The sequence below is a fragment of the Falco rusticolus genome, chromosome 8 (genome assembly GCF_015220075.1).
Source record: "Falco rusticolus isolate bFalRus1 chromosome 8, bFalRus1.pri, whole genome shotgun sequence".
NCBI classification, from domain to species: domain Eukaryota; kingdom Metazoa; phylum Chordata; class Aves; order Falconiformes; family Falconidae; genus Falco; species Falco rusticolus.
In genome coordinates, this window is record NC_051194.1 from 59,955,060 (window position 1) to 59,982,303 (window position 27,244).

A 27,244-nucleotide genomic window follows, 5' to 3' on the forward strand; every position below is an offset into this window, starting at 1 on the left:
CCTTGGTATTTTTTGCACTATGGTGTGAAACCACCTTCTTTGAGAAAATAAAAAGGGACACAACCTGAAGAAAACACAATTGTGGTTTCCAACAGTGCTGCTGATTTTGTAATGCACCCTAATTTAAAGGGAACTTCTGAGGTTCTATTATTCCATCAAAATACACCTGCCCTGCCTGTGATCCACAAAAATCTGTTCTGTAACTGTTGGAGGACAAGAGGGTTCTGTTTTTGAAGTTAGTAAGCTTTCGTGTACCCTCTTGCTTATTTGTGGCCCCTTCTCTTCCCCACTCCTCCTGCCCCCAGTGCTGTTGTGGCCAAATAGCAGTGCTTAAGTTGCACATGGCTTGGGAGTGTCCCACGTGCAGCTTGTCATTTGCTGATTATACCAGTTAGCTCATTTTCCATCTTATTTTCCCCATATGTTCAAGGACTAAACCCTTGTGCCAGACACAGTAGTGTCATTCATCATGGATTATGCTGACAGCTTTGCTGGGCACGTGGGATCACAGAGTGGGAAAGGGGCTTGGTTGTGGTCTTACGTGTCCTGATTCCAAGGCTCTGCAGTTACTTGCTTACATACCAGCTGCACGAGTTCGCAGTGGGGATTTGTGGGCTGTACTGTGCCCAGGGAGAGGGGCAGGTTTGGAAAGCTGGGTGCTGAACTGTGGGACTGGAGAAGATAAGGGTAAGGAATTAAGAGTAGAGCATTAATCTCTTCTTTCACTTACAACAACCCTCGTTTGCTGGAAAAAGAATGGCATGTGCTCATACACGGACACAAATCTCATGTTCTTTTGTTACCTTCTTCATCCAAAGTCCCTTGTGACAAGTTCACACAAAACTGACCTGCTGTTTGGCACATTGACCTCCCTAATGCGGGTATGCTGTTTGAAAATTTCATAAACAGTCTATTTTAAGGAGACTCCCAGCTGAGCTGTTTGTCCTGTTCTCTTTTTTCCCCCAGCTTAGTTATCGCATTATCCATTTGCATCTGCTTTTTTCTTGGCTTGGGCTTTGAGATGACTTACCTCAGTCATTTTAATGAAATATGAAGTTGTTTACTGTTTCCAGGTCAACAAATCTCTCTGGACTCTTGACTTGTGGTTATGTAAAAACTTTTGTTCACATGAAAGATAAAATAATAATTCTCGGGTGTTTTCACTGCTCTTCAAGTATCGGATATGTTGAACCAATCCAGTTGGTAGACTAAATTTGCTTTTCTTTTAGAAACAGAATTGTGCTGAAGTGTTTCAGGGAATGTTACCTCTTTATATTGGATAAGCACGTGATACTTGAACACCAGTCACATCTGTGCTCAACTGCTCTCTGCCGAGCACACTTCAGTTTCTTTACTGGCTTGTCTAATTTCCCCTACTGGGAAATGCATTTGATCTTACTTAGCCTGTCGTCTCCTTAAAAAGCTTTACTTTTGGAGAATAGGAAAACTCCATTAGGTGAGAATGTGTTTGTTTTTTCTGTGTAGCAAATTGTAAAAGACAGGAGCATGTCTCTGGAGTCGAATGAATTTCTGAAAACTTAGATCTGTGTGATTTATTGAATGTTACTTCTTTTTCTGTTATTTAGGCCCATGCCTTCCCGAAACCCATGGCTAACTCAAAGTTGCCTTCTCTACATCAAAATGTGTTAACTCTGAGCTGCAAATGGGGGTGGGAATGCGATTATGGAGTGCATTAACTTTGTGGTCTTAGCAGACACCTAAGCAAGCTGATGTATAACAACTGATCCAGTCAGGAAGATGATAAAATGCTTTTCCTGAGGATATTATATTTAAAGAGAGTATTAGAAAGTTCATTTTGGTCAGGTGAGGTAGAACTGGTATATTTAATCCAATTGCTATTTGAAAACTTACAATTCAAATGTGAAGACTTTAAGTCTTCACAAGTAAGAAGACATCTTACTGAAGGGTCTTAATAAAAGTCTCTTAAAATTGCTAGATTTATTAATAATTCATTACCAGTTTCTTTCTTGGTGTGCACTTGGGGAGAAGGGGAGGGAACAGAAACCCCATGAGAGGAAGAAGAATCCTGTCTTGTTAAAGTCAGAGCCTTACTTGCAAAGGAACTGGCACAGATTCCTCTTGAATCACATCTTCAGTTCAGTGAAAGCTGCTTTCTGTAAATAGGCATTCAGAATTTGGGTTCTGAAAATGCTGTTTCTAGTTCCAGCAAGACTTGAGGGCAGGTAGGAGAGCAGAAGCTCTTCAAGAGAAGGAAAAAGTATAATGAAAGAAAAACTCAACCCTGTATGGTACAAGGACTAGAAACACAGTAAACTTGGTGAAACAAATCTTAAATGGCTAAGAGGAGTTTGCTGTTAAATACAACACTTAAGTCAGATAGCCACACAAGATCATAAATTTATGATGGATTTGTACAAAAAAACCCCACTTCCAACTGCATTGTAATTTTACATCTGTTGTACTTGGTGCGTAGTGGCTGTTGTACTTCTGAAGGTGATCATTCACTGGTCTTAAAACAGTTTAAACTGAAGAGAGTGCTTCTTTGTTCCTTATTTTCCTCCGGCTTCTCATGGCTGTGTGACGTGTATCCTCAGAGAGCACCTGCAGAGGTTTCAGCTCTTAGTTTTGTACTTCAGGTGTAGATATATAGAAGATGAGAAAATAGCAAGTGAAGGTTCCTGGTTCAAGTCTTTTGTAAAATGTGCATCTTCTGAGTATTGCTTTATTAAATGGGAATAGGTTAAACAGATATATAGTTCCTAAATTAAATTCAAATTAGCTGCCTTGTGTTTAGACTCAAAAGAAATTTGAGAGAATAGTTCAATTTTTATTTGAAAGTTGGAGCAGTATCATCTTGTCTCTTCAGGCTCTCCAAGTCCAGTGTGTGATTGTACCCATCTCTGCAGTGTTTCTCTCGATCGCTGACAGTACGCGGGGAGAGGACTGGTTCCCTCTCCTCCCTCTGCACGGATGTGGCATGCAGAGCACCTAATAGCCAATGATTGTCAACTTCTGCAAGGAGCAGAAGTGTTCCTTCTGTGTGAAATGCTTGTCAGGTCATGATAGGGTTTAGTTTAAACAATTTAAAACGCAGTTGGAGGATGAGAGTTTTTTAAAGGTGTAGTCTTAGGGCTCCAGTTCAACTTGTAAGTAAGTGTCAAGGGTGCTAAAAGAACACAACACGTGGGAAGCAGATGTTTTATTTGCGAACCTGAATTCATACTGAAATTAAACTGTATTTCAGGTGTGGATCCATCCTTGCAAGCAGAGAACAGAGTCCCAGGCTCTTCACAAGCTACCGCTGCTGTATCTAAACAGCAGAAAACCCGTTCTACCAACTCGAGGGATGAACGCTTCCGATCTGGTAAGGAAAAGAAATGTAGCTGAAACATCGGGTGTCTCAAGAGGAAAAGTGTACCAGTAAAGTAGTACCCTCACCTAAAGAAAAAATCGGAAGAAGTGAAGAGCTAATGAATTATTTTTCAAGTAGCTTTTTGTACTTCTATAAATGAGTGATTTTGTTTGGAAATGCTAGGAGAGGAAGAAATCATAGGCCCACCTTCTGATGTTTTTCTTATTGTGAATTTTACACCGCGCTTAATAATTTTGTTTACTGAGTAAACAAGATTGGATTTCCGATCTGTATAACAGTTATTTAATATTAGAGGACTACAGCATGTGGGCTGTGGGGTTATAGGACTGATTATCATATTTACTGTAACTCTCATTCAAATATTTCCTGGTTTAAAGCAAGTGCACAAAAAAGGGAAATGTCACAATGGATATTCTACATAGTTTTAAATGGACACCACTGTGACAAACCTGTTTTGGAAACTTCTGTGAAAATACCAATATCCTCATTACATCCTGTTCCCATTGTTACTTTTCAGGTGGTTGAAGTACACTGTTTCCCTGTGAAATTCCTTGTCACAATAGTGAGAAAACACACGTGTTTGGAAGCTTTTCTCTCCTAAATACCTTTGGACTTTTAACTGGAAATTTTTCTCTTTGTTTTCCGGGGTAATTATATGTCTTGGGATAAGAAGTGCAAGTGATGACATGCACTGCACATCCTTAATATGTTGCTGGTCTTGCATCACCTTGCTTTGCAACTGCTTGGGCATAGGGGTTATTGCATCATATTTGCATTGCTGACATTTAAAACTTCGCTCCAGAAATGGGGCTGATATGCCTGTGTGGGTTCCTTATGAATAACTGGAGGATGAATGAGGCTTTTTGGAATATTCTGAGGAATATATATGGATTCCTGGGAAGATGCTGTGTCAGCTGTATTCAGAATGTCAGGGAAGATTACATAGTATCAACATTAAATTACGCGTTTAAGAGTATGGTCATTTAAATTAATTTTTGCATTTCAAATGTATCAATGTAACCTACTGCTGAATATATATACTGGGAAAAAAACCCCACAGATTTAGTGGTTGAATTACAGCCATGATTTTCAAGTTACTTTGTGACCAAGTGGATTCCACATAAACTCAAGCACAGCCATGAATCTGATAGAAATTAATTAATTTTAAAATAGCATGTGATGTTTTTAACTAACAGAAATAAAATCTGCAAAAAGAGCACAGCTATAACGGAATACTTGGGACCATTATCTGAGAGAGCCAGGAGGGTCTAGAGCAATATGCTGTGTACATGGACAGTTTCCCTGTCTGAGAGGCTCAGATGTCCTATTTAGTTTGCACTGAGGATACTTAAAAAAGCAAACAAACGAAACCAAGAATTAAGTAAACAAACCCTGCCATATTATTGGTATTGTTGGGGGAAATTTGGCATTGGGCTCATTACTTTTACAGTGTAAGACGTAGAAGTGGGTGGGTGTTAGCAAGTTCAGCTAGCATACTTGCTCATGAATAGATGTGGCTTTTAAATGTTAGTCTAACTATCAGTGCTAATTATCAGGGCTTCCTCTTTTCCTAGAGTTAATGTTTCTATGGCCTTGTTGATTTTAAATTTCTATAAATTGACTTTTAGTGATTCTGAACTAGTGCTCCCAATCTTGTCAGTCTAGAGCTCAGCCAATATTTTTACATTTCAAGGTGAGTGTTTCTGAATGACCCTGAGAGTTCAGGCAGTCCTGCCAGTGGACAGTTAATTCCAGATGAAGCCTAATGTGCAGGGATTTGGGGTTACTTCTTGTAATTATCACTGTGCCAAAACGCTAGGTAGTACTTCGTGTGGACTTCCACATCCTCATGCGGTTTCCCATCACTGCATTGCTCACTCGTGTTTCATTAAATATTCTTCCCTAGAATGTGTTCTTCATTTTGAAATTTAAACCTCTGGGGGGGGAAGGTTCTTAGTTGTAAGATATGTAATTGGATTGCGTTTTCCCATCAGTGATATATGACAAGGTTTAGTGTGCTCAGGTGGTATCAAAACCAAATAGTGATGGTTTTGCTTGACTTGATTTAGGTTAAACTTATGTCTATGCAAGGTAATGTAGATACAGCTTTCAAGAGCCATTACTTTTTTCCCCTTTTTCCTCTCTGATTCTTAGAAAAAATTCTTCAGATTTATTGCAGTATTTGTTCTCTTCTTTACCTCAATGAAGAGATAACCTGGAAGAAAAACATCTATTGCATGTTTTTTTACTCCTTGAAAGCGCTACTACTGATGGTAATAGATGTTGAATCATCTAGTTGATTTGAATATGAAAATGCTTCACATCGTTGTTCATAACTACTCATGCTGTGAGATTTACGTGTATGTAGGACACGAATGGAAATGTTGACATCTCAGAAAATGCCAGTTACTGCAAAGTAGCTTCATTTTGTTCCTCCCAATACTTTGGCTTAAAAAGTGTCACAGTTTTGCTTCACAGAGCAGTCCCAATTTATCTGAGAAATTCTAGCTATTGTAAAAGCATTTTCTGCCTAAAGAAAAGATTCCACCACCGCTGGCTTGAAATGTTGTTACCTTTTAAAATTTCCCTGTAAGCTGGCATCTTACCTATTGTGACGGACAAACAGCTTTAGGCTATAATCCTGGGTATTTTGCTTCTATCAATTGCATGCCTTATTTATTTTTCAGACTTTTGAGGGCAGTGGAGGGGGTGTTGCTGCTTCTTTTTTTATTTCACTGCTGCCTTTATTTCTTCTTATCTTTGCATCTCATCAGTTTGCTGTGTCCTTTTCAAGAGTAGCTGATGAGGGTGGGATATAACTTTTAATAGAACAGGATCTCTTTCTGGAGCAATTATAGTTATTTTAGAACCATCAACATAAATTACTTAAAATAAGCAAGTGAAACAATTTTGCCTTTTTATTAATCTGCCATTTGCTAGCTGTAAGCACATTTTTTCTATAGCTTCCCAGAGTTGTTGTCCATTTAAATGAACTATAATTATCATCCACATATTTTTGTCTTCAAGCAGTAAATTATTACCAAAAAATTTCCAACAGTGAATACCATCAGTACATACTGTAGGCTACTAAATTACCTAAGAGTTCCTGGAACAGGAGATAATACTAGAGGCTTTAACTAGGTTTTCGTTCTTTTGAATGATGACAGTGTGATGGAGGAAGTGAGAAATGCAGAGACTTCGCAAGCATTTGTCAGTGATAAACATGAAGACCCTCATACCCTCACTTCAGAGGATGCTTGGTGATGAGTGTATTGCTGGTGCTGCTGGCTTTTCTGTCAGGAGAGGTGTGTGGTTACTGGTAGAGGCACTGTGCCTTCTCCTGCACTGAGTCCCACTGCTGCCTGGTTTTGGATAAGAGCACAAATGAGTTAGCTGGTAAGCCTTTAGGGCGTCTGAAGAAGTTTTCCCAGCAGCTACGCTTTCTCTTTCCATTCTCGCACTTTTTTTCTGGTTACTGTTCTTCAGCCTGTTGGACATACAGCTGTAATACACAGCCTGCTCTCCCAGCTTCCCTGGAACAGGATACAGAGATGCATTTGGGGAGCTGCTCCAGGTGAGGAACAAGTCTGTGCAGTGCGCAGGGGTGATACCTGTACATACAGCAGCTCTATCATTTCATGTGAATAGAGCTTGATCTCACACTAATCCTCTGTGCTCTGCCAGCCTTCGTGTAGTTATACTAGCTTTTTAAAAAAAATATTTTTACTTTTCCCCTGGCAATCATTCTCACAGGGATGCAGTCATATGGGACACTAGGTTTGCAGCAGCCATTTGTAGAGGCAGCCAGTGCTGGTTGCTTTAGCTGCTGGAATTTGGAGATCTGTGAGCAGCAGGGAAACTGGTCGCCCTATGAATGCCATTTTTCTTCAAACAACTGTAGAAATTCTTCCTCTTGTGCCTAAGGCAGGAACTAGAATCAGAGGCTGATGAACAAGTAGAGGCTGCAAACAGGAAGGAAAAAGGCCTTTCTAATAGCTGGAGGGTTTGGAGCGTAAGAGCTTAGGTGATTTATAGTCCACAAACTGTGTCTTAGTTTTCCTCCCCCATCCTTTTTTTAAGGACACGTAGAATGAAAGAAAATGAGAATAGGTACATAAAATGGAAGAGAAGATTATGTGGTTTACTACAGCAGAGGAAGCAAAAAAAAATGTTTTGAATCAATAATAAATTGTTGATGGTTGGTTGCAGCTTAATGAAGCGTGGAAACCTAGAACTATTTTTTCAAGACTTCTGCTTTTGAATGGCAGTATATGTATTTCTTGCTCTCTTTGGTATGCATAATCTTCATGTTAATAAGATGCTGGGCTTGTTCATCTCTTCCAGTGTTCACTGTTGAACATTTGTTTTCCCTCTTCTCAGAAATATGGTGTATTACAGATGACATTTGATCTGATTTTAATGACTATTTAATCCACTGAAGAATACTGAAGTCCCCAGTTCTTACATGTTAAATGAGTTTCGTGTTTAAGAATTTAGTAATAGACAATGGTAGAAGCTTCTTTTTGCAATTCCAATATCCAATTAAACCTCAGTTTGTAGTATTCATGAATTCTTGTACCCTAAATGTTCTGCTGCTTCAAAATTATTTCATCCCTTTCACTTTTTTTTAGTGAAGTCTGTTTCATCGTGTACATAGTGTAGAAAAGCTCTTAAAGGAAACATGGAACAGGAACAAAGCATTCCAGGGAAGTGAAGCTGATTAGGTACTTTGTTTAACTGACAGAGGATGGTCCTACTCAGTTGTTATCCAAGGACAAGATATTAAAAGAAGAATTTCAAGCTGGAAATAGTTCTTCGATGAGTACAGAAGAAACTGATGAGTTAAATCAGCACTATAAAAACAAAACATGAAACAGAATAAAAATTCATCCTTACTGTCTTTTGCTTGCATTTTTATTATCTAATGTCGTATTTGCCATGTTTTGGGGTGAGAGTTGGGAGGGCTAAAGGAGGTGGTGCTGATTTTGCCCTCTGGAAATGGAATTAAAAAGTAGTTCCCATGCTTGCTACCACCTATCTGTGTGATGTTATGACCTGTCCTGCTCTACTTTGTTAAAGTGCTTCAACACACCCTTGCCTCAAGCTAGTCCTTTCCATCCCCTAAATGGGAATTCACAAAAACTAGCTAAGAATGCTTTCATATTTTATCTGCAGTGTTATTTAATGACTTAATGAATTTATATGCAGACTACAAATTTGTGTTACATTTCTCTTCTGGAGAAAAAACATTTATGTTCCCCTTCTTCCTACCAGATGTTAATGTAACAAAAATGTCTTCTGAATTACATAGAGATATGTGCATGCTTGAAGTGGATGCATCTGATAGTTACTATCCTTCTTAAAACATGCAGCTTCGTTCTGACTGAAGGTTCTGCTGTGGGAATGTGTCCTGCTGAATTGGTGTTTTGCCCCTAACTTTTAAGGCTGCAAAAATAACCTTGAATTTAAGTAATATTCTCAAGTCTATGGACAGCAGTAATGTCCCTGGGACATCTAAGTAACACAGCAAAACAAGAAGTATGTTGTTGAGTTCTGCTTAAACTTTCTGGAGTTCTGTGGAATTAGGAGGTTTGCTTCTGTAACCATGAGAATAAACTTCAGTGGTGGACATTTACAAGGTGAGGGGAAAAAATCTAAAACTAAAGATCGGGAAAAATGAAGACTTGACAAAAAAGCAATAGCCCAGATGTGGGGGAGGGAGGCAGGGGGACATAGGGAGAGGGTGGTGAGATTTTAATTCATAAAACATCTGTTAACAGCTCCTTGGTGTGAAGGACAGCAGCAGCAATCTAACATGTTACCCAGTATAAAAAAAAATAAAAAATCTTGTCTTAAAAGATAGAGGTTTAAGAAGTGATTTTAAAAAAAACCCAAACACTCCCCCTTCCTAACAGCATTGTCCTTGAACTTCACAGGTTAGTTGCATAAAAAGTTCTTATTTGAGACAAGCATCTACTCCCGAGTCTTGTAAGAACACATAGTTGGCATGGTATATTTGCATATATATTTGCATATATATATTTATTTTTTTTTTAAATATAGTGCTGAACAGATTATCTGGGGGTTGCTGCAGACTTGAAAAGTGACATTCTTACTGCAAAGAACTAGGTGATGTCTGGGACCCTACACACAGGGCTTATTTTGATTTGGCCAGGCTGAAGGAAACAGTTTGTTTCTCATTTGGACCTGTGACTAAGAAAAGCAGCTTCCTGATTTTTGTTTAAATGTGGATTGTTTATTTCTGGCATTTCTCTTAAAGGCGCTGTGCTCTTCCAGTACTGGGGTTTTAACTTGCTTCTTCCATGGCGTCTCTTTGACCTCATGTATTGCAGTAAATGGTGCTGTGTAGGTCAGGGACCGAAAGTTAGATGCCTGAAGTACATGGTGTGAATATGCTTTGGAGCAGAGGGAGCAACTTACATGTGGAAATGGAACAGTTTTTATCTAACATAGGAAAAGAGGTCAGATTAAGCTATGGTGATTTTTGTTTGATTACTTAACAGAAGTTCTGAAAGAAAGTCATCTGCCAGTTGTTAGAGTTTGTTTGAAATGTATTGCACGAAGCCTCCCTGGCGAGGTCATGCTTCTGAGCTTATGGGCAACATTTGTAATCTGGTTTTGAAAAGGAGAATTGATTTAGTAGTCCCCCAAGTGTCAGGTTTATCCAGTGCATTGGGACAAAGCTGCCTTTAGAAAGAGTTTTGTGCCTAGACTTCATAGAGGTTCACACCGCTGTGCTGTGCTTTGCTGCTTCATAGCCTTTCATTCACTGGGATACTCAAAAATCTCTTTTGGTTTTTGTTAAAGTATATACTGATTAGCTTTCCCCTGAGCTATCTCCTGCTTTGTCAAAAATTTTCTAAAAATATCTAAAAATTTTACAATCAGGAAGAACCTCCTGCTGAGCATGGTCAAAGCAGGTTCAGGGCTAGTGCCAGAAATGGTACTTTTTTTTTTTTAGTAAAAAAGGTACTGTAAAATATGGAGCTTTACCTGTAGTTGTCATCAAGGTTAATATGGGGCAGAGAAATTACTTCTTTTGTACGCAAGTTGTGTAAGTCTATGTATGTCATTGAGTTTCATACCTACAATTCGATAAAACTGTTAGGTATTTGTAGCTTTAGAATCACAGAATCGTAGGATCACGTAGGTTGGAAAAGACCTTTGAGATCATCAGGTCCAACCCTTAACCCAGCACTGCCAAGCCCACCACTGAATCCTGTCCCCAAGCACCACAGCTACACATTTTTTAAACCCCTCCAGGGTTGGTGACCCCACCACCCCCCTGGGCAGCCTGTCCCAGGGCTTCACCGCCCTTTTGGTGGAGAAATGTTCCCTCACACCCAACCTAAACCTCCCCTGGCGCAACTCGAGGCCGTTTCCCCTTGTCCTGTCGCTCGTTCCCTGGGAGAAGGGACCGACCCCCCCTGCCCACAGCCCCTGTCAGGCAGCTGCAGGGAGCGATCAGGGCCCCCCTGAGCCACCTCCTCTCCAGGCTGAACCCCCCCAAGTCCCCCCCATCAGCTTTGTGCCCCAGCCCCCAGCCCAGCTCTGGACACTGGCCATTTCCTCCTGGGCTGTGGTGGCTTCATCCTGCTCCTCATCCCTGTCTTCCAGCTCAGGGGGCTGAGCACCCTGAGGAAGCTGGTCTGGCTGTTAAAGGCTGAGGCAAAGAAAGCGTTAAGTACCTCAGCCTGTTCCTCACCCTTTGTGACAGTGTTCCCCGCTGCATCCCATAAAGGATGCAGGTTATCCTTGGCCCTCCTTCTGTTGCTAATGTATTTGTATATAGTATTCTCCTGATTCTTCTTAGATGGATACTTAATGAAAGAATAAATCTTGTTTCAAATTGAACAGTTTCATTTGGTAATTCTCATACAGCAGCTTCCATGTAAAAGAGATGTGGCAAGATGAATGCGTAACTGCAGTACTTGCTTTTGGGCCCTCTGTAGATAACCTGTAAGTACACAGATGTTGGAGTTGGTTTTCGTGAGTCTGAATCTTAGGCAGCAAGTTAAAGTATATTTTTGGTCTGCCTTATTTCTCCTTGACATCTGTTCACTTCTCATGATATTTTTTTTTTTTGCCTAAGTTTTAGCTTTTGACACCATTGAAATACATATGTCAAAGAGAAAAATCTGCTGAAGGCAATTTAGAATTACTTGAATACATTAAATTTTATCTGCAGTGTGGTCTTCATTGAACACTAAGTTCCTCTTTAATCTCAGTTTTGGCTTAAAAATAAGAAAAGTTAAAATGTACCCCATGAGTATATTAGGGTAATTTTTGCTTTCAGGAAAGTGAAAACACTTTGTGTTTCTTCCCTAATTCTTCATATCCATTTAGCCTCTTCTTTCTGGCTTTTATTACTTGCATTCTTTTGTGAGAGCTTCAAGTATACGCTTTTCACTAATTTTCCCATTGTGGATTTTGAGGATGAAGAGTCCAATGCTGTTCCAGTTTTTTGGTATCTGTGTTGAAATTCCTTCCCCCCTCCCCCCCAAATGAAAATAAATCATAGCTCAGAACAAACGTACTAAGTATTCTGTAACTTCAGTATTGATTTTCAGGGTGTTCTTCCTAAATTATACTCACAAAGCCTTTTCAAGCTGATTTCATGAGGAAAATATGTTAACTTGAGCCTGCTTATATCCTCCCTTAACTTTTCAAACCATTGCTTCTGAGATGAGTTTGAGTGGGAGGCACGCATGTTTATTCAGCCCTACTAAACACCCTTGAAGGAGAGAGGAACAATTACTGGAGTTGTCACAGCTTCAGAATTGAAACCATGTTACTGTAGTTCAGCTTTGGACCTTTCTGCTCTTTCCCGAAGTGCTGCTTCCTCTGAAGGCGAGAACCTGCTCCTTCCTGCAAGCTAAGCAAAACAGGGCTGAACAGGGCTAAAGCTGTAAGGGCTATCATGTGCGATTCAGCCTTTGGATTTGAGCTGTAGAAGATGGCAGTATTGCTTTCTGTGTTTTTTAGAAATAAATAATGATTAAATTTAATCTCTTAACCCTTGTTGTTTGTTTGTTTGGTTTTTTTCTATGTAGATGTCCACACTGAAGCAGTACAAGCAGCGCTTGCAAAATACAAAGAGAGAAAAATGCCCATGCCTTCAAAAAGACGGTCGGTTCTTGTGCACTCTTCGGTAGAAACGTACACACCTCCAGGTATCTATTGAGTTAACATATGTAAATCTTGCCAGGTGAACACGATAGCAAAATATAAAGTTATGCTTTGTTCTGCTAAGTTGTAAGTACATTGCAATAAACTTCTTCAATATTCATGGCTGTATTTCCTGATAATCAGGTGTTGGTCAGATTTGTTCTTTGTTTTAAAATTTTTAGTGTCTCATATACTGTAGCTGCTAAAGATACACTTGAAAGCAATAATAGAGTGAGCAGTTCCCCTTTATGCATTATGTTGGTTTATGTAACGTCTCACTTGGGAGGAGATAATCTTGGCAAGCATGTCAGAGCTGTAAATACCTTATTTCATATTGCGTAAGATTCTTGACGAGGTGAAGAAAATGCCAGAGCATGAAGTTGCTGCATTAGCTTGCAGAGCACTCGTCAGATGGTTTCAACTGTAAGCAATTTAAAACATTCAGAAAATCATATGCTAGAATTGTTCAGATTTAGGTCAGAAAGTTTATTTTGGGTTTTTTTTGGGGGGGGAAATAAAGTAACCTTCCTGTTGTGTCACAATGAATTCTTTAGAGGTTAAGAAAATCTTTCTCTAGATAACATCTTGTGCTAGCAAGCTAAGTGTTTTGAGGCCAGTATCTTGTATACAAAGGAGAGGAATTTCCCTAAGCTCAAGTTCTGAATGATGTGCTCTTGTCTCCTCTGATGTGGCCCGGGAGTAGAAGCACACTGACCTCTAGTGCCCTTCTCCATCAATTCTATTTCTTATCCCGCTTCTGTGAAAAACCAGGTCTGATGTGCTGCTCTCTTGCTTCCTGGGCTGTATTTTTTCTTTCTGTTCTTCCCATTTGAAGGAAATGCCACTTTTCTTTGTTAGTCATGCTTTTGTACATTGCTTTTGTGGATTCTCTGGTTATTTCATTAGTTAATAAATAATGACCTGCTTCTGTAGTCTTACATATGGACTTTCTTCACCCTTATGTTTTTTCTATAGGGTATGTTAAAATACGTTTTGATTAGCTTGTTCTTCTAATACTCATATACTCAGAAGCCCATGAGGGCAGCTGTTGCAGTTGGTGGTTATACTCTGAGTTTTCTTGCATACATGTTGTTTTTGTATGTGAAAGCTGTCGTGAATTCCATAAAGTGAAATCCTGGAGAAAAGTTAATGTATAGCGACTATCTGTATACTGAGGCTTTGGGAGAGAGGCCCTGAGGTGTCTGTTTGTAGCTGTTCAAAGCAATATTCCTTCTCACTCTCCAAAATAAACTGCTAGAACAGTCGGAGGTACATTTCATGTAGCATCACTCTGTCCTTTTCTCTCATTCCCCTAGTGTGACAAATTGCTGTGTGCTTGGCATGAGGTAATATCATGACAAAATAAGAACATGCCACTGTTCTGCCTAAGATTTGATGTACAAAAAAAGAGCTGGTGGCCAGAAGCTCTGCTGAAAGCAGAGGACAGCTAGGTTTTCTGGTCTCTCTTAGCATTTAAAACTGGAAGGAATCTCCTTGCAGTGTTTTTCTGAGAGAACCAAAATACCATTCTCTTTGGAATATGTTCGGGACAGATTTGCAGCAGTGTCCCTGTGGTTAATGCTGTGCCGACTCAGCCTGAGGTCAGGGCCCTGCATGCTGCGCTGAAGGAACAAAGTATCTGAGGGGTTGAGAAGCTATTAAAAAAAATGGAGATGCTGCAGGTAAAATGTTAGGTTGTGTGGTTACAGCTGGTGGGCACACCCTTGCAGGAGCAAAGAGAGTGGCAGGTGGGGGAGCCCAAATCCTGCCCGGCCCAGCTGCTCCCAGGCCTGTCCCAGGAGCCGCCAGCCTGGCCCAGACCCATCGGCACAAGCCCAGAGGAGCACCAGGAACCGGAGTTAAGGGCTCCAGAGAAGGGTCACCCTGTCCGGGCCCCTCCCGGGGCTGTTCCTGGAGAGTCTCAGCCCTCCTGCCCAGGCTGGAAACCCATCATGAGTAGTCAGCAGCAGAGCACCTTCTGGGCTGAGGGCGGTGCCACGCAGGGGTACGGGGCATGTTACGGGGTGCAGGGCAAAAGTATTTTGAGATTGTGTGAGACCTGTTGTGGAATGTTTAGGTGAGGAACCACAGATGGGGAAAGGGGTAGATTTAGGTGATTAGGGGAGGAACAAGTGTGGGGAAAGCAGTGGGGTAAGGGGATAAAAAGGGCTGGTCATGTATAAGTGGTACGCTTGCCTGGCTGTGCCCTGCACCTGACCCCGCGCTCTGTCCTCTCCTCCTGTTATACTCCATTTCTAACACCTCTCCTGGGTAAGGGACTCTATAGTCTGTGTGCGTGGAGTGGCTCAGTCAGTCTGTACAAATGGGGTGGGACTGCAGCCTTGGGCTTGTATGTCCATTTGGCAGCAACTGGGGAGACTGGGATCTGGGGACCGTTGCCTGTAGCCTGAGTGTCCAAGCCCAGCTGCTGGAGGGGTCCATGTTGTGCTTGTGTGTGCGTGTATGGTCTCCATCCTGCTCAGCCAGAGAGGGGAGCAGGATGAGGCCATGGGATCTACCTCTGTGTGTTTGTGCTGCTGGAGAGTGTCATCTTCTACATGCCTGCCCAAGTGGTTGGCAGAGAAGACAAGCAAACTCATGCTGGGCTTTAGGGGGATACGGGTGCATGCTAACTAATACATTCTGAAAGAAGAGTTAAGTGTCTCTGAGATCTGTTGTGCTGTTTCTTAAGAGAAGGTGACTTATTATGAGATACCTTTTCTACCTCTGTAAGATACTGTAAGGCCAGTGGATGAATTCTGTATCATGGGTGATCATAGAAGACCATGTATCATGGGAGGCCATTCAGAAATTTTCTGAAGGCTTGCTTCAGCTATATCAATCCACAAAAATAATTGTCTTTTTATGGCCTGCCTTTATTTGCAAAATCAGTTCAGCAAGAAAGATCTAAAATTACAAAGAACCTGAGTAGTGGCGAAGCATCTAGTTTTGTTGTCTTGAGCCATTAAAGCACTGTCTTAAAATCCTTGTATTGGCAGAAGTTAATGCAACTAAAGCCAGGCTTTCTTGATAACTGAAATTTTGTTACAAACAGTTGCCATCAGTCACCAGGAAGGAAGCATCAGTTTCTGGTCGCAACGTTAAATTCAAACCCAACTCCTGACCTGCAGTAATGGAACTGCTTTCATCAGCCATCCTTCCAAAAATTTTATTGTACTTTTGTTTTCGTCCCGTCGAGTCTTTCGTCCTTTCCATATGGATTTCACGTGATCAGAACATGAGCTGTAGTCCAGATGCAGGTTTGGTCCAAAGGGTGGTGGTTTCTGTGGCTATCTTGGGTCAGCTCCCAGCCAGGAAGAGCTGCAGGCCAAGTACATAGCATTCTGCTCACCGCACACCAGAACCACTAATTAACTCCTGCGACTGCCGCAGAGCTGGTTACTGATGTTACCTTGTGACTTTTCTGTTGTAGTTAGGCTTTGGTATTAGAATGTTTTTACTATGGATCCTTCATTCCTATACACAGTTAATGTTTTACGTTTAAAGTGAGGTTTTTTCTCCTCTCTGCTTATGAAAGACATCTGAAAGCTTAGAAATTTTAGAGGCTTCATTAAACTTGCATCTGGGTAAGGAGGTAGCTTCAGAGTGTGTATTTTCCTCGTGGTTTTGTATTTTTATTTCATACTTGATAATAGATCACAAATGTGGTGGTTTGGTTGTGGGTTTTTTTCCCCAAACCTGACTGTTGTCCTATCTTGTCCAATATTCCTGGGAATTGTTTATTTTTGCTTTCTGCCTGAAAGAAAGGGAAGGTCGCAAGCACCAAGGGGCAGGTTTGGCTCCTCTCCAGGAGGAGCAGCCAAAAGCTACAACCATGGCAGCAGACCAGAAATATCATACAAGGCACAGACCCAGGAATGGTGATGCACCACAGCTGTATCTTCTCAAAGATCAATTGTTTGTGTATTTTCATCCAAAATTGTCATGTTTGACAAGGGATGGTCAAGTAATGAGAGATCCACGATTTTAACTTTAAAAATGCCATAGAGTTAAATGGGCTTCTTATGAAATGATGTCTGATTTTTGTGGTTTTAGACTGTTTAAAAGCAATTGCTTTGAAGCTATTGGAAATGCACATACTCTTGAAAAGCAGAAAATTAGACACCTGGTAACTGAAATTTGTTGCCAAAGATAAGGAAAAGATTTTTAATGTGGCTTCAACAAAATTTACGTGGAATTCTATATAGCTGAACAGTTATGTGTTCAGAGGATGCTAAAAACAAACAATAAAAACAAACAAAAAAAAAAGCCAAAATTAAGTTTGCAGAATTTCTCATGTAACCCACCGCACTATCACCCAGTATTTCCATATCTGGAAGGGACTCTAGAGGATAGTAACGTACACCCTATCTTTTTCAGAAGCTGTTTTTCAGCTCGTGCTGCCTTCTTAATTGGTCTGGCCATAGTGTGTGACTTAAAACTACTCTTCACAAACTGACTTGATGCAAACTTCAACAGTATGTGGGCATTGCATTGTTTCAGGAGCTTTCGTTTAATTACCTGGGGGGGGGGGGGGGGAGAGCTGGGGAGGGACATAAAAGATCAAGTTCTTAAAATGCAGCAGTCTCTTTAGGAGGGCAGGATTTTTTTTTTTCTCTAATAAGAGTTTGTATTTTTCACTGAAAACTAACAAGGATGTATTTTCTTGATATTTAGAAAGACCTTTTTATTTGTTACTGAGTGGATAACAATGTGGAAAGTTTGAGTGCCAAAGGGAGGCTTCTGGAATGCTGTAAATAACTGAATGGTAGTTAAAATAGGAGCCCTTTATCAGATTTCTAACAGCAACAAATCTACATCTAGAATGAAAAGATGCTTTACTAAGCATTTCTGTGTAGTTCTTGTTCGTATCAGTTTGTGGTTAAAATTTGTGCTTTTAAATTTCTTCTAATTATCCTTAGATTAATGATATTACTCTTTCATTGAACTTGATAGCACAATGTTTTTGTGAGTAATTAGTTCTCAAAAAATTTGTCGAAGGAACCAAAAACTGAAGAATTACCACCACCACCACCCCAAATAAAAAGAAAGTACCCAGCAAAAAATGTAATGGAATTTGTTCAGGTAGATTGAGATCCAGTTTACTTGTTCAGAACAAAGTATTCTTTCAGCAGAGTAGGTATGCTATACTCACTGAGCATGGTTAGCGAATGTACTAGGTAACTTAGGTAAAGCCTTTTTTGAGTCTTAATGTCATTCCAAATACAGGAGGTAGCTGAAACTTTGCCTCAAGTATGTTCTAGCTATAATGTGTAGAAGTTGTTGCATTAATCTAAAAAATGGCAATGAGCAGAATATGTGCATGTGAATATACCATTTGCTTAATACACGCATCTCATGTGTAGCACATGAGAACGCTACCTGAAGAACATGGAAAACTTCATGTTCCCGTCTGTTGGGTCATTCCCACATTACATGCCTGTCATCGTTATTTTAATCACAGACACATCGTCAGCATCAGAAGATGAGGGCTCGTTACGTCGGCAAGGGCGGATCACCTCCACTCCGTTCCAGAGCCATTCCAACGTAGAGCCCTGGCTTAACCGGGTTATTCAGGGCTCCTCCACCTCATCCTCTGCATCCTCCACTTCATCTCATCCAGGAGGGAAACCTGCTGCTGCTTCCAATACTGCTACTGCCACCGCTGCTGCCACTGTGCTTGCAGATCTCATGGCACACACCCAGCTAGGTCAGTAAAGAACTGCCTGTGTGGTTGGAATAAAATCAAATTAAAAATCCCAAAGCGAGGCTAAACACAAAAGTCTTCACCAGAAGATATCTGTAAATAGCCTTAAAATGTACAATCCACAGACCAGGTATGTATGATATGTATGTATTTAATTTAAGCCGAACCAGTTGTTCATGAGATCTGAACGTGCATTCTTCTTGGTAAAATGCTTGATTTATCAAGAAAGGTTCTTACTGGGTCAAAAGCAGAATTTCAAAGGGATCATATTTTTGGTGCATGCTTTCCCATCCGCATGTATTTACAATACAGACAATATCAGGTTGTGGATTTCTAAGGTGACTCAGTTGGGGAACACTGAAAAGACCATAAAAACATCTGGAACCTTTTGAGAAAGTTATGAAATCAGAGGTACTGACAAAGCTAGATTTCAAGCTCGAATGTGATTTTTTTTTTTTTTTTTTTTTTTTGTCCTTTAGGTAAAATTTAGATCATGAATAGGCCTTTGTTGTGAAACTAGAGTGGAAATGTAGTACTGGTAAGCCAAAATGTATATGTGTGATTTGTTTCAAGCTCTGTAAAGCCGAAAGTGCAGAACTTCAGGTTACTTTTTTTTTTTTTTTTTTTTTTTTTTTTGTATTGTTTCCTAAAATGCAGAACACTAGTCTTTTGCTTTTGCAAAATTTGGTAGGGAGGGAGGATGGCAGTCTCTTCCATCATGGAAGTACTTTTTACAATGTTTTTGTGAAATGTAGTGGATTTATGTGCACACAGTACGTCTGCACTAATGTTAAGCAACTGGAAAGGACCTAGACAAGAAACAATAGTTTTGTATTTCTAACCGTTTTTTTTTTTCCCCAAAGTAATTTAGAAAAATGAAATGAACAATGATGGTTTGTATTTCACCTCTGGGCTATAGCATGAAGTTCTTGTGCTTCTAGTAATATGCAATAGGCATCACCTATATTGTTTCTGGATGTTTCAGGTTTTGGCAGCTTTAGTGCTCTACTTACCTGACTGTTTACCTGTGACCGTGTGCCTACGTGCGCTATACGGACAGGCTTTATCCAGTTGTTTACCGAGGACAGATTAGGTCAGATGAAGAAAACACACTGAGATGCTTTAGATTTAAACTGAGTCTACAGGGTTCTGTATACTTAGAGACGTTAGTTCATGTGATAATTTAAGACACAGATACCTTTTGCAAATAGCTGTTTGTTTAGCTGGTCTAGCTGTTAGGCTCACGTTCTGCTGAAAGCCCAGTCATGTGTCCTTTAGACTTCTCTGTTTAGATGATACAAACAGTTCACAGTTCTCTTAGGCACGAGGCAGCTGGTCATGAGAGGGTCGCTTCTCTGTTCTTTGTGGATTTGCCCTCTGAGTTCCTCCTGCCTTATGCTGAGTTTGGGACATCAACCCTATAGTAGCTATGGGCTTTAAAATGCAAACAGTGCTTGTAGTTTGTGACAGGGAGTTCTACTTCTTCAGGTTCCTAAAGCATGGGGAAAGGAGTGTGAACAAGCTAGAGGCTCTCCAAAAGAGGATCCTCCAGATCTTCTGTGTGGCTTAGGTGATGCCAGAAACAGGGGTTGACTCATTTTGCTGTGACTGACATCCCAGTTCTCACAGCACAGGCAGTTTTCTGTAAGTGGAGCTGAGATGGGAAGAGGTAGTAGCTTGCTTTGTGCTCTGGGAGGCTCGTTAGGTTTCAGGGAGTCTGGGAAGCGTTATCTGTGTCGCTCCTACATTCTTTTGCTCCCTGCTCTGTTTTTCATGGCAATCTCTTTATTATGGAAGCTAAGCATGAGAGGAATTCCGGTACGTAAGCTTTTACAAGGCACAGTGTTTTTCCCCAAGCCTGCTTGGTGCTGCTGCCTTAGAAAGCTCCTGCATGTTGAAATGTTGGGGTTTGGTTTGTGTCTTAGAAAGTTATGGGCAGTGTTTGGCTTTGTTCATTTTTCTGCGCTTCATCAGTACTTCATCCATAAACAGAGAAAGAGCTGCCTCTGGTTAAATTTTGTGCCTCTGTTGCTAGTGAAGTGTTTCCGTTTAAAGGCAGTAAGATGTTCTGTACAAAGAAATCTGAAATTCCATCTTCCCATTTCCAAGCTTATTTATAATGAGAAATTTGCAAAATTTTTTGTGTACTTAGTGAATGTAAGTAAGATGGAACATGTCTCTGTTTTGCTTTGAGGGCATTCTGGATTTCACGCTGTGGATTTATAGGAAAAATGTTTAACTCATTAAAATTAACAAACTTGGAAGGTTCAAGGCCAGCTGGGATGGAGCTTTGAGCAACCTCATCTAGTGGAAGGTGTCCCTGCCCCAAGGCAGGGGGTTGGAACTAGATGGTCTTTAAAGTCCCTTCCAACCCAAACCATTCTGTGATTCCATGGAGGCTCTCCGTAATTCCAAGCATGATTGATGAAATTCTTAATATAGCTGTAAAAGCTTCAAAAATACACAAAATGTAACACAGCATCCTGTTACATCTGTCTCAGGCCATAGAAATACACAGCAAATTTCACAACTAGCTTCTTAAGACCTATTCATCAGATATTTAATTATCAAAATTGTATGCAAAATCAAGGCCTTATTTACAGTTGAAAGTCCAGCTTTTAAGCAGTTGAATGTTGGACTACATGCAGCGGAGTGGTTTGAAATTTCATTAATGGGAAATAAGTGTGCAATTACGTTATCTATCAGGAAGGGAGCTCAGGGATCATTAAGAGCTGTTCTACTAAAAATATTCAGAAAGGTAAAATTTCCAGTGCCTTTGACAAAAAATTAAATGTCCTTCTGCATAAGAATAATCTTCCTCATTTCTGAAATGCTTGCCATGTTCCATCAATTTTCATTTCTAGCTGGGTAACATTCATGCATGTCTGGTAACAATTCAGTTGTGACATTTTTCATGTTTGTCTGTAGTCTTCCTTGCTCACAAGAATATGAAAACTTAGGCAGTTCTTACATGGCAAACCTTTCTGATTATCGATAAATACTAGTATACTTTCAAAAAGGACCCTTTTAATTTGTCCTAGAGCATAGAAGACAATTTATTTTCTCAGTTAATATGCTGCCATCAGCAATATAAAAGGCATCTTATATATTTTAAATACTGTGCCTTACTAAAATATTTGGTATTTTGACTATGTACTGAATAACTATTCACAACTTTGATATGTCAGAGAATTTAAATTTAGCAGATCGTTCCCTTGCGGCTCATCTTCTCCGGCTTGCATTTTTAATGATGAATTGTACTAAATACCCAAGCAGTAGACTGCAGTGTTGCAAGTGCAAGGTTACAGTAATTAATAAAGTCAGATAGGAATATGCATTGTTTTTAAGCTGTTCGTTGATCAGCTATAAAAGCAAGGAGAACATCTGGATGTTGTTTGGGGGGCTTCTTTTTTGTAGTGTAATATTTTCTTTAAAATGAATAAGGCTGCCAGTGTGTCTGGGTTTTTTTCAAGGTCACCATCTCAGCTATGGAGTATTTCCCAACTTAGCTCTTGTTAGAGTAGCTGGAAAAAGGGATTATCATGGTATTGACCCACTAGTTACTGAACGACTTACAGTTTGGTTTTTTAAGGGGAAGCAGCATTATAAGCGTAGGTGTTCTGAAGTGCCATGGCTCTGTAAGCGGTTTTACAGGAGCTGTAAGAGTGAAGTGTGTTTAGAAACTGTTTCAAAGCGTTTATGGAAGAGGAAATGCAAGAATGAAGTAGTGGCTTGTGGATGCTATTTTGTGTTCTGGCTGGGTTGGTGCACTCTTCTGGTGGTTTGGTTGTTTTTTTCTTTTCTCCTATTGTTCCCATGCAATGTAATAAACTTCTTTTAAATGTCTGTTTTGGTCCAGTGGTTTCCTGGAGACGAACCAGTCATACATAGCCATCTCTAGGTCTAACCTGACTTCCTGCTAGGGAGGGGACTTTTCTTTACCCTGAGATTCCCCCTTAGAGCCTACTTTCTCTCTAATGCCTAGCTTTTTGGTTTCTGTATCATATCCCGTTTGTTCTTTCTTGGGCCACTGCTCTCTTTTGCATTTATGTCTGTCTTCTAATCAATAATGGAAAGGTACTTCAGTCTAAATCCAATTAACATTTTTCCTGAAGTCACAAGTCTGTTAAGACTTTTTTTTTTTTTTTTAACTACTCACCACTTCTTTCTCTGCTTTGCCACAGTATCTCTAGATGATACAGACTAATTTAATGGTTTCTCATGGGCATACATTAATAAAATGCCTAAATAATTAAAGAAGCTAATGTGGTTTTTATTTGAGCATAAATCCTGAAAACTGGACTTGGTCCTTCTGCATGCATAGAAAGAATTTTGCCTTCTCAAGGCAGAATTAGGAGGGAGTCAGTTCTCTGCTGTATGCAAGGTGAAATAGATGTGGGCAGCAGAGAAGTTGTTCATAAGGTCACCTGCCGTTTCCCCTCTGTGGTGAGGGACATCGATTTTTGTGAACCTTGGCTCTGAGATGCTTGTAAGATACATGAATGCTCTAGATTAGCATCTCCATATATAGCAAATTTTTGTGCTTGTTTTCAGTTGGGAATGATTGTTAATGGGGTTTTTGTTCCTTTTCTGAGCATTCTCATTTTTTGTGTGATTTCTTTGAGCTGTTCCCAAGTACACAGCTCTTCTGTAAAATGTTCCCAAATAGCTTCTTTCTTCTGTTATTTGCTGAGCATCTAATTGCAGAGCTTTTGTATTTCGGATATTTGCCTCATGCATGTGGGTGGAAGATTGCTTTTTCCCAACAGAAATATGCACTGTAAAACCTGCATCCAGCAGCATTTCAACTTCTGTACTTTATGCACGGCTTCTGACCCTGATGTGCACCAAGTCTCACAGTGTGTGCCAGTCTGTCTTGTCCTGTCTTGATTGTTTTATTTGTACCTACGTGTACGTCACTTTCAGCGTACATTTTGAGTCGCCTTAATGTTCAGTGGTGACAACTTCATCTATTGGAATGCCATTTTGGGGCCTTCCACTGATGAAACCCCACTGCACATACGTCCCTAATTGTAGTTCTTGCTGGTGTATCCAAGGAGTGAAAGCTTTAGACACGGATAATCACTGCAGGGTTTCTCAGGTGAGAAGTATGGACTTAGGGGCTAATATTTGCAGTATGGCAGCCAGGTACATTTGACTGTGCCCTCTTTTCTGTGGTTGATTTTTGTGCTGCTTGTTTTGGGACTTCGGTAAAGCTAAGGAAAATAAACAACTAAAAAGCACCTAAAAAAGTATGTAGAACAGAGCAAGAGTGTTTCAATTTACTCGGAGTGCGCAGGCTGTCTATATGCCCTATAAAATGGTTATATAGATCAGCTTTATGCTGATTTTATTTGTCACTTCTTGTTACTGGTTCTGGCATTTATCAGAGAGATGAAGCGATACTTTGTCCTTCAGGTACCTTATCCACATGACAGGAGTTTTGGTCCTTGCTTTGTACTCAGCAAGGCAGGTCTCTGCAATACAAAAGTTGGCATTGCAGCGATGACCATCGGAAAGTATGGGAATGGATTTCTTTTTTTCTTCTGGTGATCCCTCTAAAACTGCTTAGAGCTGTACTGGTGACTGGTGGCTTACATGTCAGCTCTGGAAATCTGTGGTCAGGGCTATGAGCACTTGTTATCTTAGTGCTAATTGTTTCTGCAAAATGGGTGAGGTAGTACATGCATTTCACAGCATTGCCCAGATCTCCGTATGTTTTTGAGTTCTTTCCTGCAGGGTTTGTGGCATGCTGAGGCCCTGCAGGAGCTATCACCGCAGAGCTGTGTGACCCGAAGCAGTTCCTCCAGCACAGCGCAGCAGCATGTTCTTAAACTCTTTCCTCTTGCACTCCTATTTTTACTCATTAGGATTCTGAATATTTTGGGCCTGCAATTCTTGTTTTTTCTTGTTCGAACACTTCTCCTGGATACTGCCACTTCCTAACCTGTGATTCCACTACAAAACCTTTCCATAATCTAGGTGACAAATTGGGAATGATGATATTCCCGAAGCATTGCTCTGCACCACAGAAGAAACAGCTAGACTTGTGCTGTTTGTTCATAATGGATCTCCTTGGTTTCACCTTGAAGTGATGAAGTGAACCACCGCTGTCTTTTTTTGTCAGAATTTGGATCACTTGGCATGTTGGAATAGCCCCTCTCTACTCTGGAAAGACATGCTGGTTCCTTTCAGGGTTCCCTCTGTATCTAGAAGATTTTGATTACAGTTTGATTAGAGAAATCAGTGTTTGTTAAAAACACATGAGAAAACAGCAAGAATGCTTTAAGAAGCAGCTTTGGAGATATTGATTCTTAAGATGACTGATGAGCTCCCATGTCTGTCTTCCTTTTCTACAGATAACCACTCTGCACCTCCAGATGTAACCACTGGCCTGGTAGAACATTTACATCATGAGCGTCCACAGGTAGCATCAGTACGAGGAGTTCCCAGAGGCTACAACAGCAGCATTTTGGAAACTGCAGATGGTGATTGTATTACAAACCTCCTACCCCTCTGTCTTGTGTCCCTTTTTCTGAATAAGCGAGTGCGTAACAGAGCGTGATGCCCGTTGTGTGCTGCGTACCTGCCCCTCCAAAGCTCTGCAGCAGTGTGGTGTGTCTGTGGGTCTGTCACAGGGGAGGGACCTGTTCTGTGTTCCCCATCTTCTGCTGGTGGGAGCCATGCCCCCATTTCTGGATATATTTCCATGGTAAAAGGCAATGTAAGCCCTTCAGTCTCACGTTTTGATTTTATATCACCTCAGAGCTATAGATTGCCATAAATATAAATAAACATACATATTTATATTTCATTTAAAATATATCGCATATACAATTGAAAATCAGCATTCAGAATGGGTTTTGTTGTGATTATTTTTTCCTAGACCTGTAAAATATTGAAAGATTGACTTATTTTTTCCAAGCATCCTCACACTTTCAGAACTGGGTGAATGTTAAGATGCAGCAAATACCTAGACCCTTGAAGAAAATAACATTCTTCAGGTTTGTATTGGAATCTCATGAAGCAGTCAGCAGTTTGAAAAGCTAAAGTGTGAGAAGGTATATGCATCGTCCAGGTAGCTAGGCAACAGTGTTGTTTTAAAACAAAAAATCCATGGTTGAAACTGTTTCTGATTAAAGCTGGCTTTTTCCAAACAAGCTGCTCAACTTGAATGACTCTTCCGCATGAAAGCTGCACTGAGCTTAGCGTAATGTTGTCAGCAGTGTGGCAGCATGTGTTTTAGTCTGTTTGTTAATATATGGTAAGTAATAAGTCTTTTCTGTTTGGCAGGTGTCCCAGTGAATAGCAGAGTGTCCTCTAAAATCCAGCAGCTTCTAAATACCTTGAAAAGACCAAAGCGCCCACCTTTGAAAGAGTTTTTTGTTGATGATTTTGAAGAACTGCTAGAAGGTTAATTTTCTTTCAAACGCATTTTTCTCTCTGTGTAAGCGGTTCAGGAAAGTACAGATGCTTCTTAGCAAGTGTTGTTTTCTTTTCCTCTTCCCAATAGAAAATCATGGTGGAATTGTTAAATCAGAGAGAGAATGGTCGTATGTTATGACCACTGAAGTGAAGCTATGTTCAGTTCAACCCTCCCACCCAGTGTACTTGTTCTCTTGTCCTCTCTCTTCTGGTGGAAAAAACCCATATCTTAGAAATGGAGAAGTTGCTTAGCAATATGTAGCTGCCTTTAAAACCAGCTGCATCAGCTGAGTTTGGAGGATCATTTGCGTTCTGTTCTTTTAGTCTTAAAGAGTAAATGAAAATTTTGTTCTTGATGTGACGTTTTTGAGCAGCTGCTACTAGATTCCCTGTACTATTTTTTTGATGCTTTAAGATACAAAGTGATTGCAGCTCTAGTCTTTTCATTGAGGTGCATGTGTGTTATTGTGGAGAGCAGAGAGCATCGCTTCGAACTGTTGGGTTTAGCTATGGCATAGATTGAGTGTTAGCTAAATCCAAATGTCACTTTGTTTTAATAACTGAGATGAAGATACTTCACCTTCTTGAGCAGCTTGGGGCAGGATTTTAACAGCAGGCTTCTCAGAGACCAAATGGCATACAAACCCTGCAATGTTCCACCGCTGAGACATGGTCCGGAAATCAAATGAAATATTCTGTGAGCAGTGCAGCTTTAATTGTAGATAATCTGTACAAGGAGCATATCATCCAGCTTTTTTTAAAAATACATTTTCATAGAAGCATAGTGTCATTCTTCGTTACCTTTTGAGAATTCGGTGCAGCAAAAATAAACAACCAGTTGTCATTGAAGCCGTTCTCTCTGATAACACTTCTTGACTTGGGTTAGGCTTTCATTTAAATAGATGTGCAGAACAAAGAGAAAATACCATCTTTCCAAAGCAGAGAAAAAAGTAAACTAGAGATTCAAATTCGGTGCCTGTGGCCCTTTTCTTTCAATAATGTGGAATCAGAACTCTGTAGGGATGGTAATTATTTTTTGTGAACCAACGGATGATTAGTGTAGCATCATCATAACGCAGAGAAGTAATGATAGCTGTGAGGAAGAGGAAGGTGAGAACAGTTTGTAGAATAGTCTGTTAAGTGTAACTTGCACACATTGTAAAGTTTGATATTTGCCATTTTACTCTGGTTTTAGTGCAACAGCCTGACCCAAATCAACCAAAGCCTGAAGGAAATCAGATGAATGTACTCAAAGGTGAACCCTTAGGTGTGGTAACCAACTGGCCACCTTCTCTGCTGGCTGCCCTGCAGCGCTGGGGAACTACCCAGCCAAAAGCCCCTTGCCTGACGGCACTGGATACGACTGGGAAAGCTATTTACACGCTCACCTACGGTAAGTGTTGGTGGTAAGTGTAAGGAAGGATTAGATGTTCATTGCAGAATGAACACTTTGCTTTGCTTAAGAGGGGCTGACTGTGCTCATGGTACATACTTTGAGATTGCTATTTGAATGCAAATTACTAATTCATTGCATATGAAAAACATTTGAAAGTTAATGAAGGGAAAAT

General features: G+C 40.3%; 1 protein-coding gene across 3 annotated transcripts in view; it reads left to right on the forward strand.

The window, feature by feature from the left end:
• DIP2A (disco interacting protein 2 homolog A) overlaps positions 1–27,244 on the forward strand; it is a 121,876-nt gene that overhangs the window by 50,348 nt on the left and 44,284 nt on the right. For all 3 annotated transcript variants that reach the window (XR_005105950.1, XM_037398581.1, XM_037398582.1), the window contains exons 3-8: positions 3,227–3,346; positions 12,430–12,549; positions 18,009–18,254; positions 24,611–24,739; positions 25,545–25,664; positions 26,872–27,069. Coding sequence is in view for 2 of the 3 variants with exons in the window: in XM_037398581.1 (XP_037254478.1) it covers positions 3,227–3,346; positions 12,430–12,549; positions 18,009–18,254; positions 24,611–24,739; positions 25,545–25,664; positions 26,872–27,069 (933 nt within the window). In the remaining variant the exon portion in view is untranslated. The remainder of the gene's footprint in view (positions 1–3,226; positions 3,347–12,429; positions 12,550–18,008; positions 18,255–24,610; positions 24,740–25,544; positions 25,665–26,871; positions 27,070–27,244) is intronic.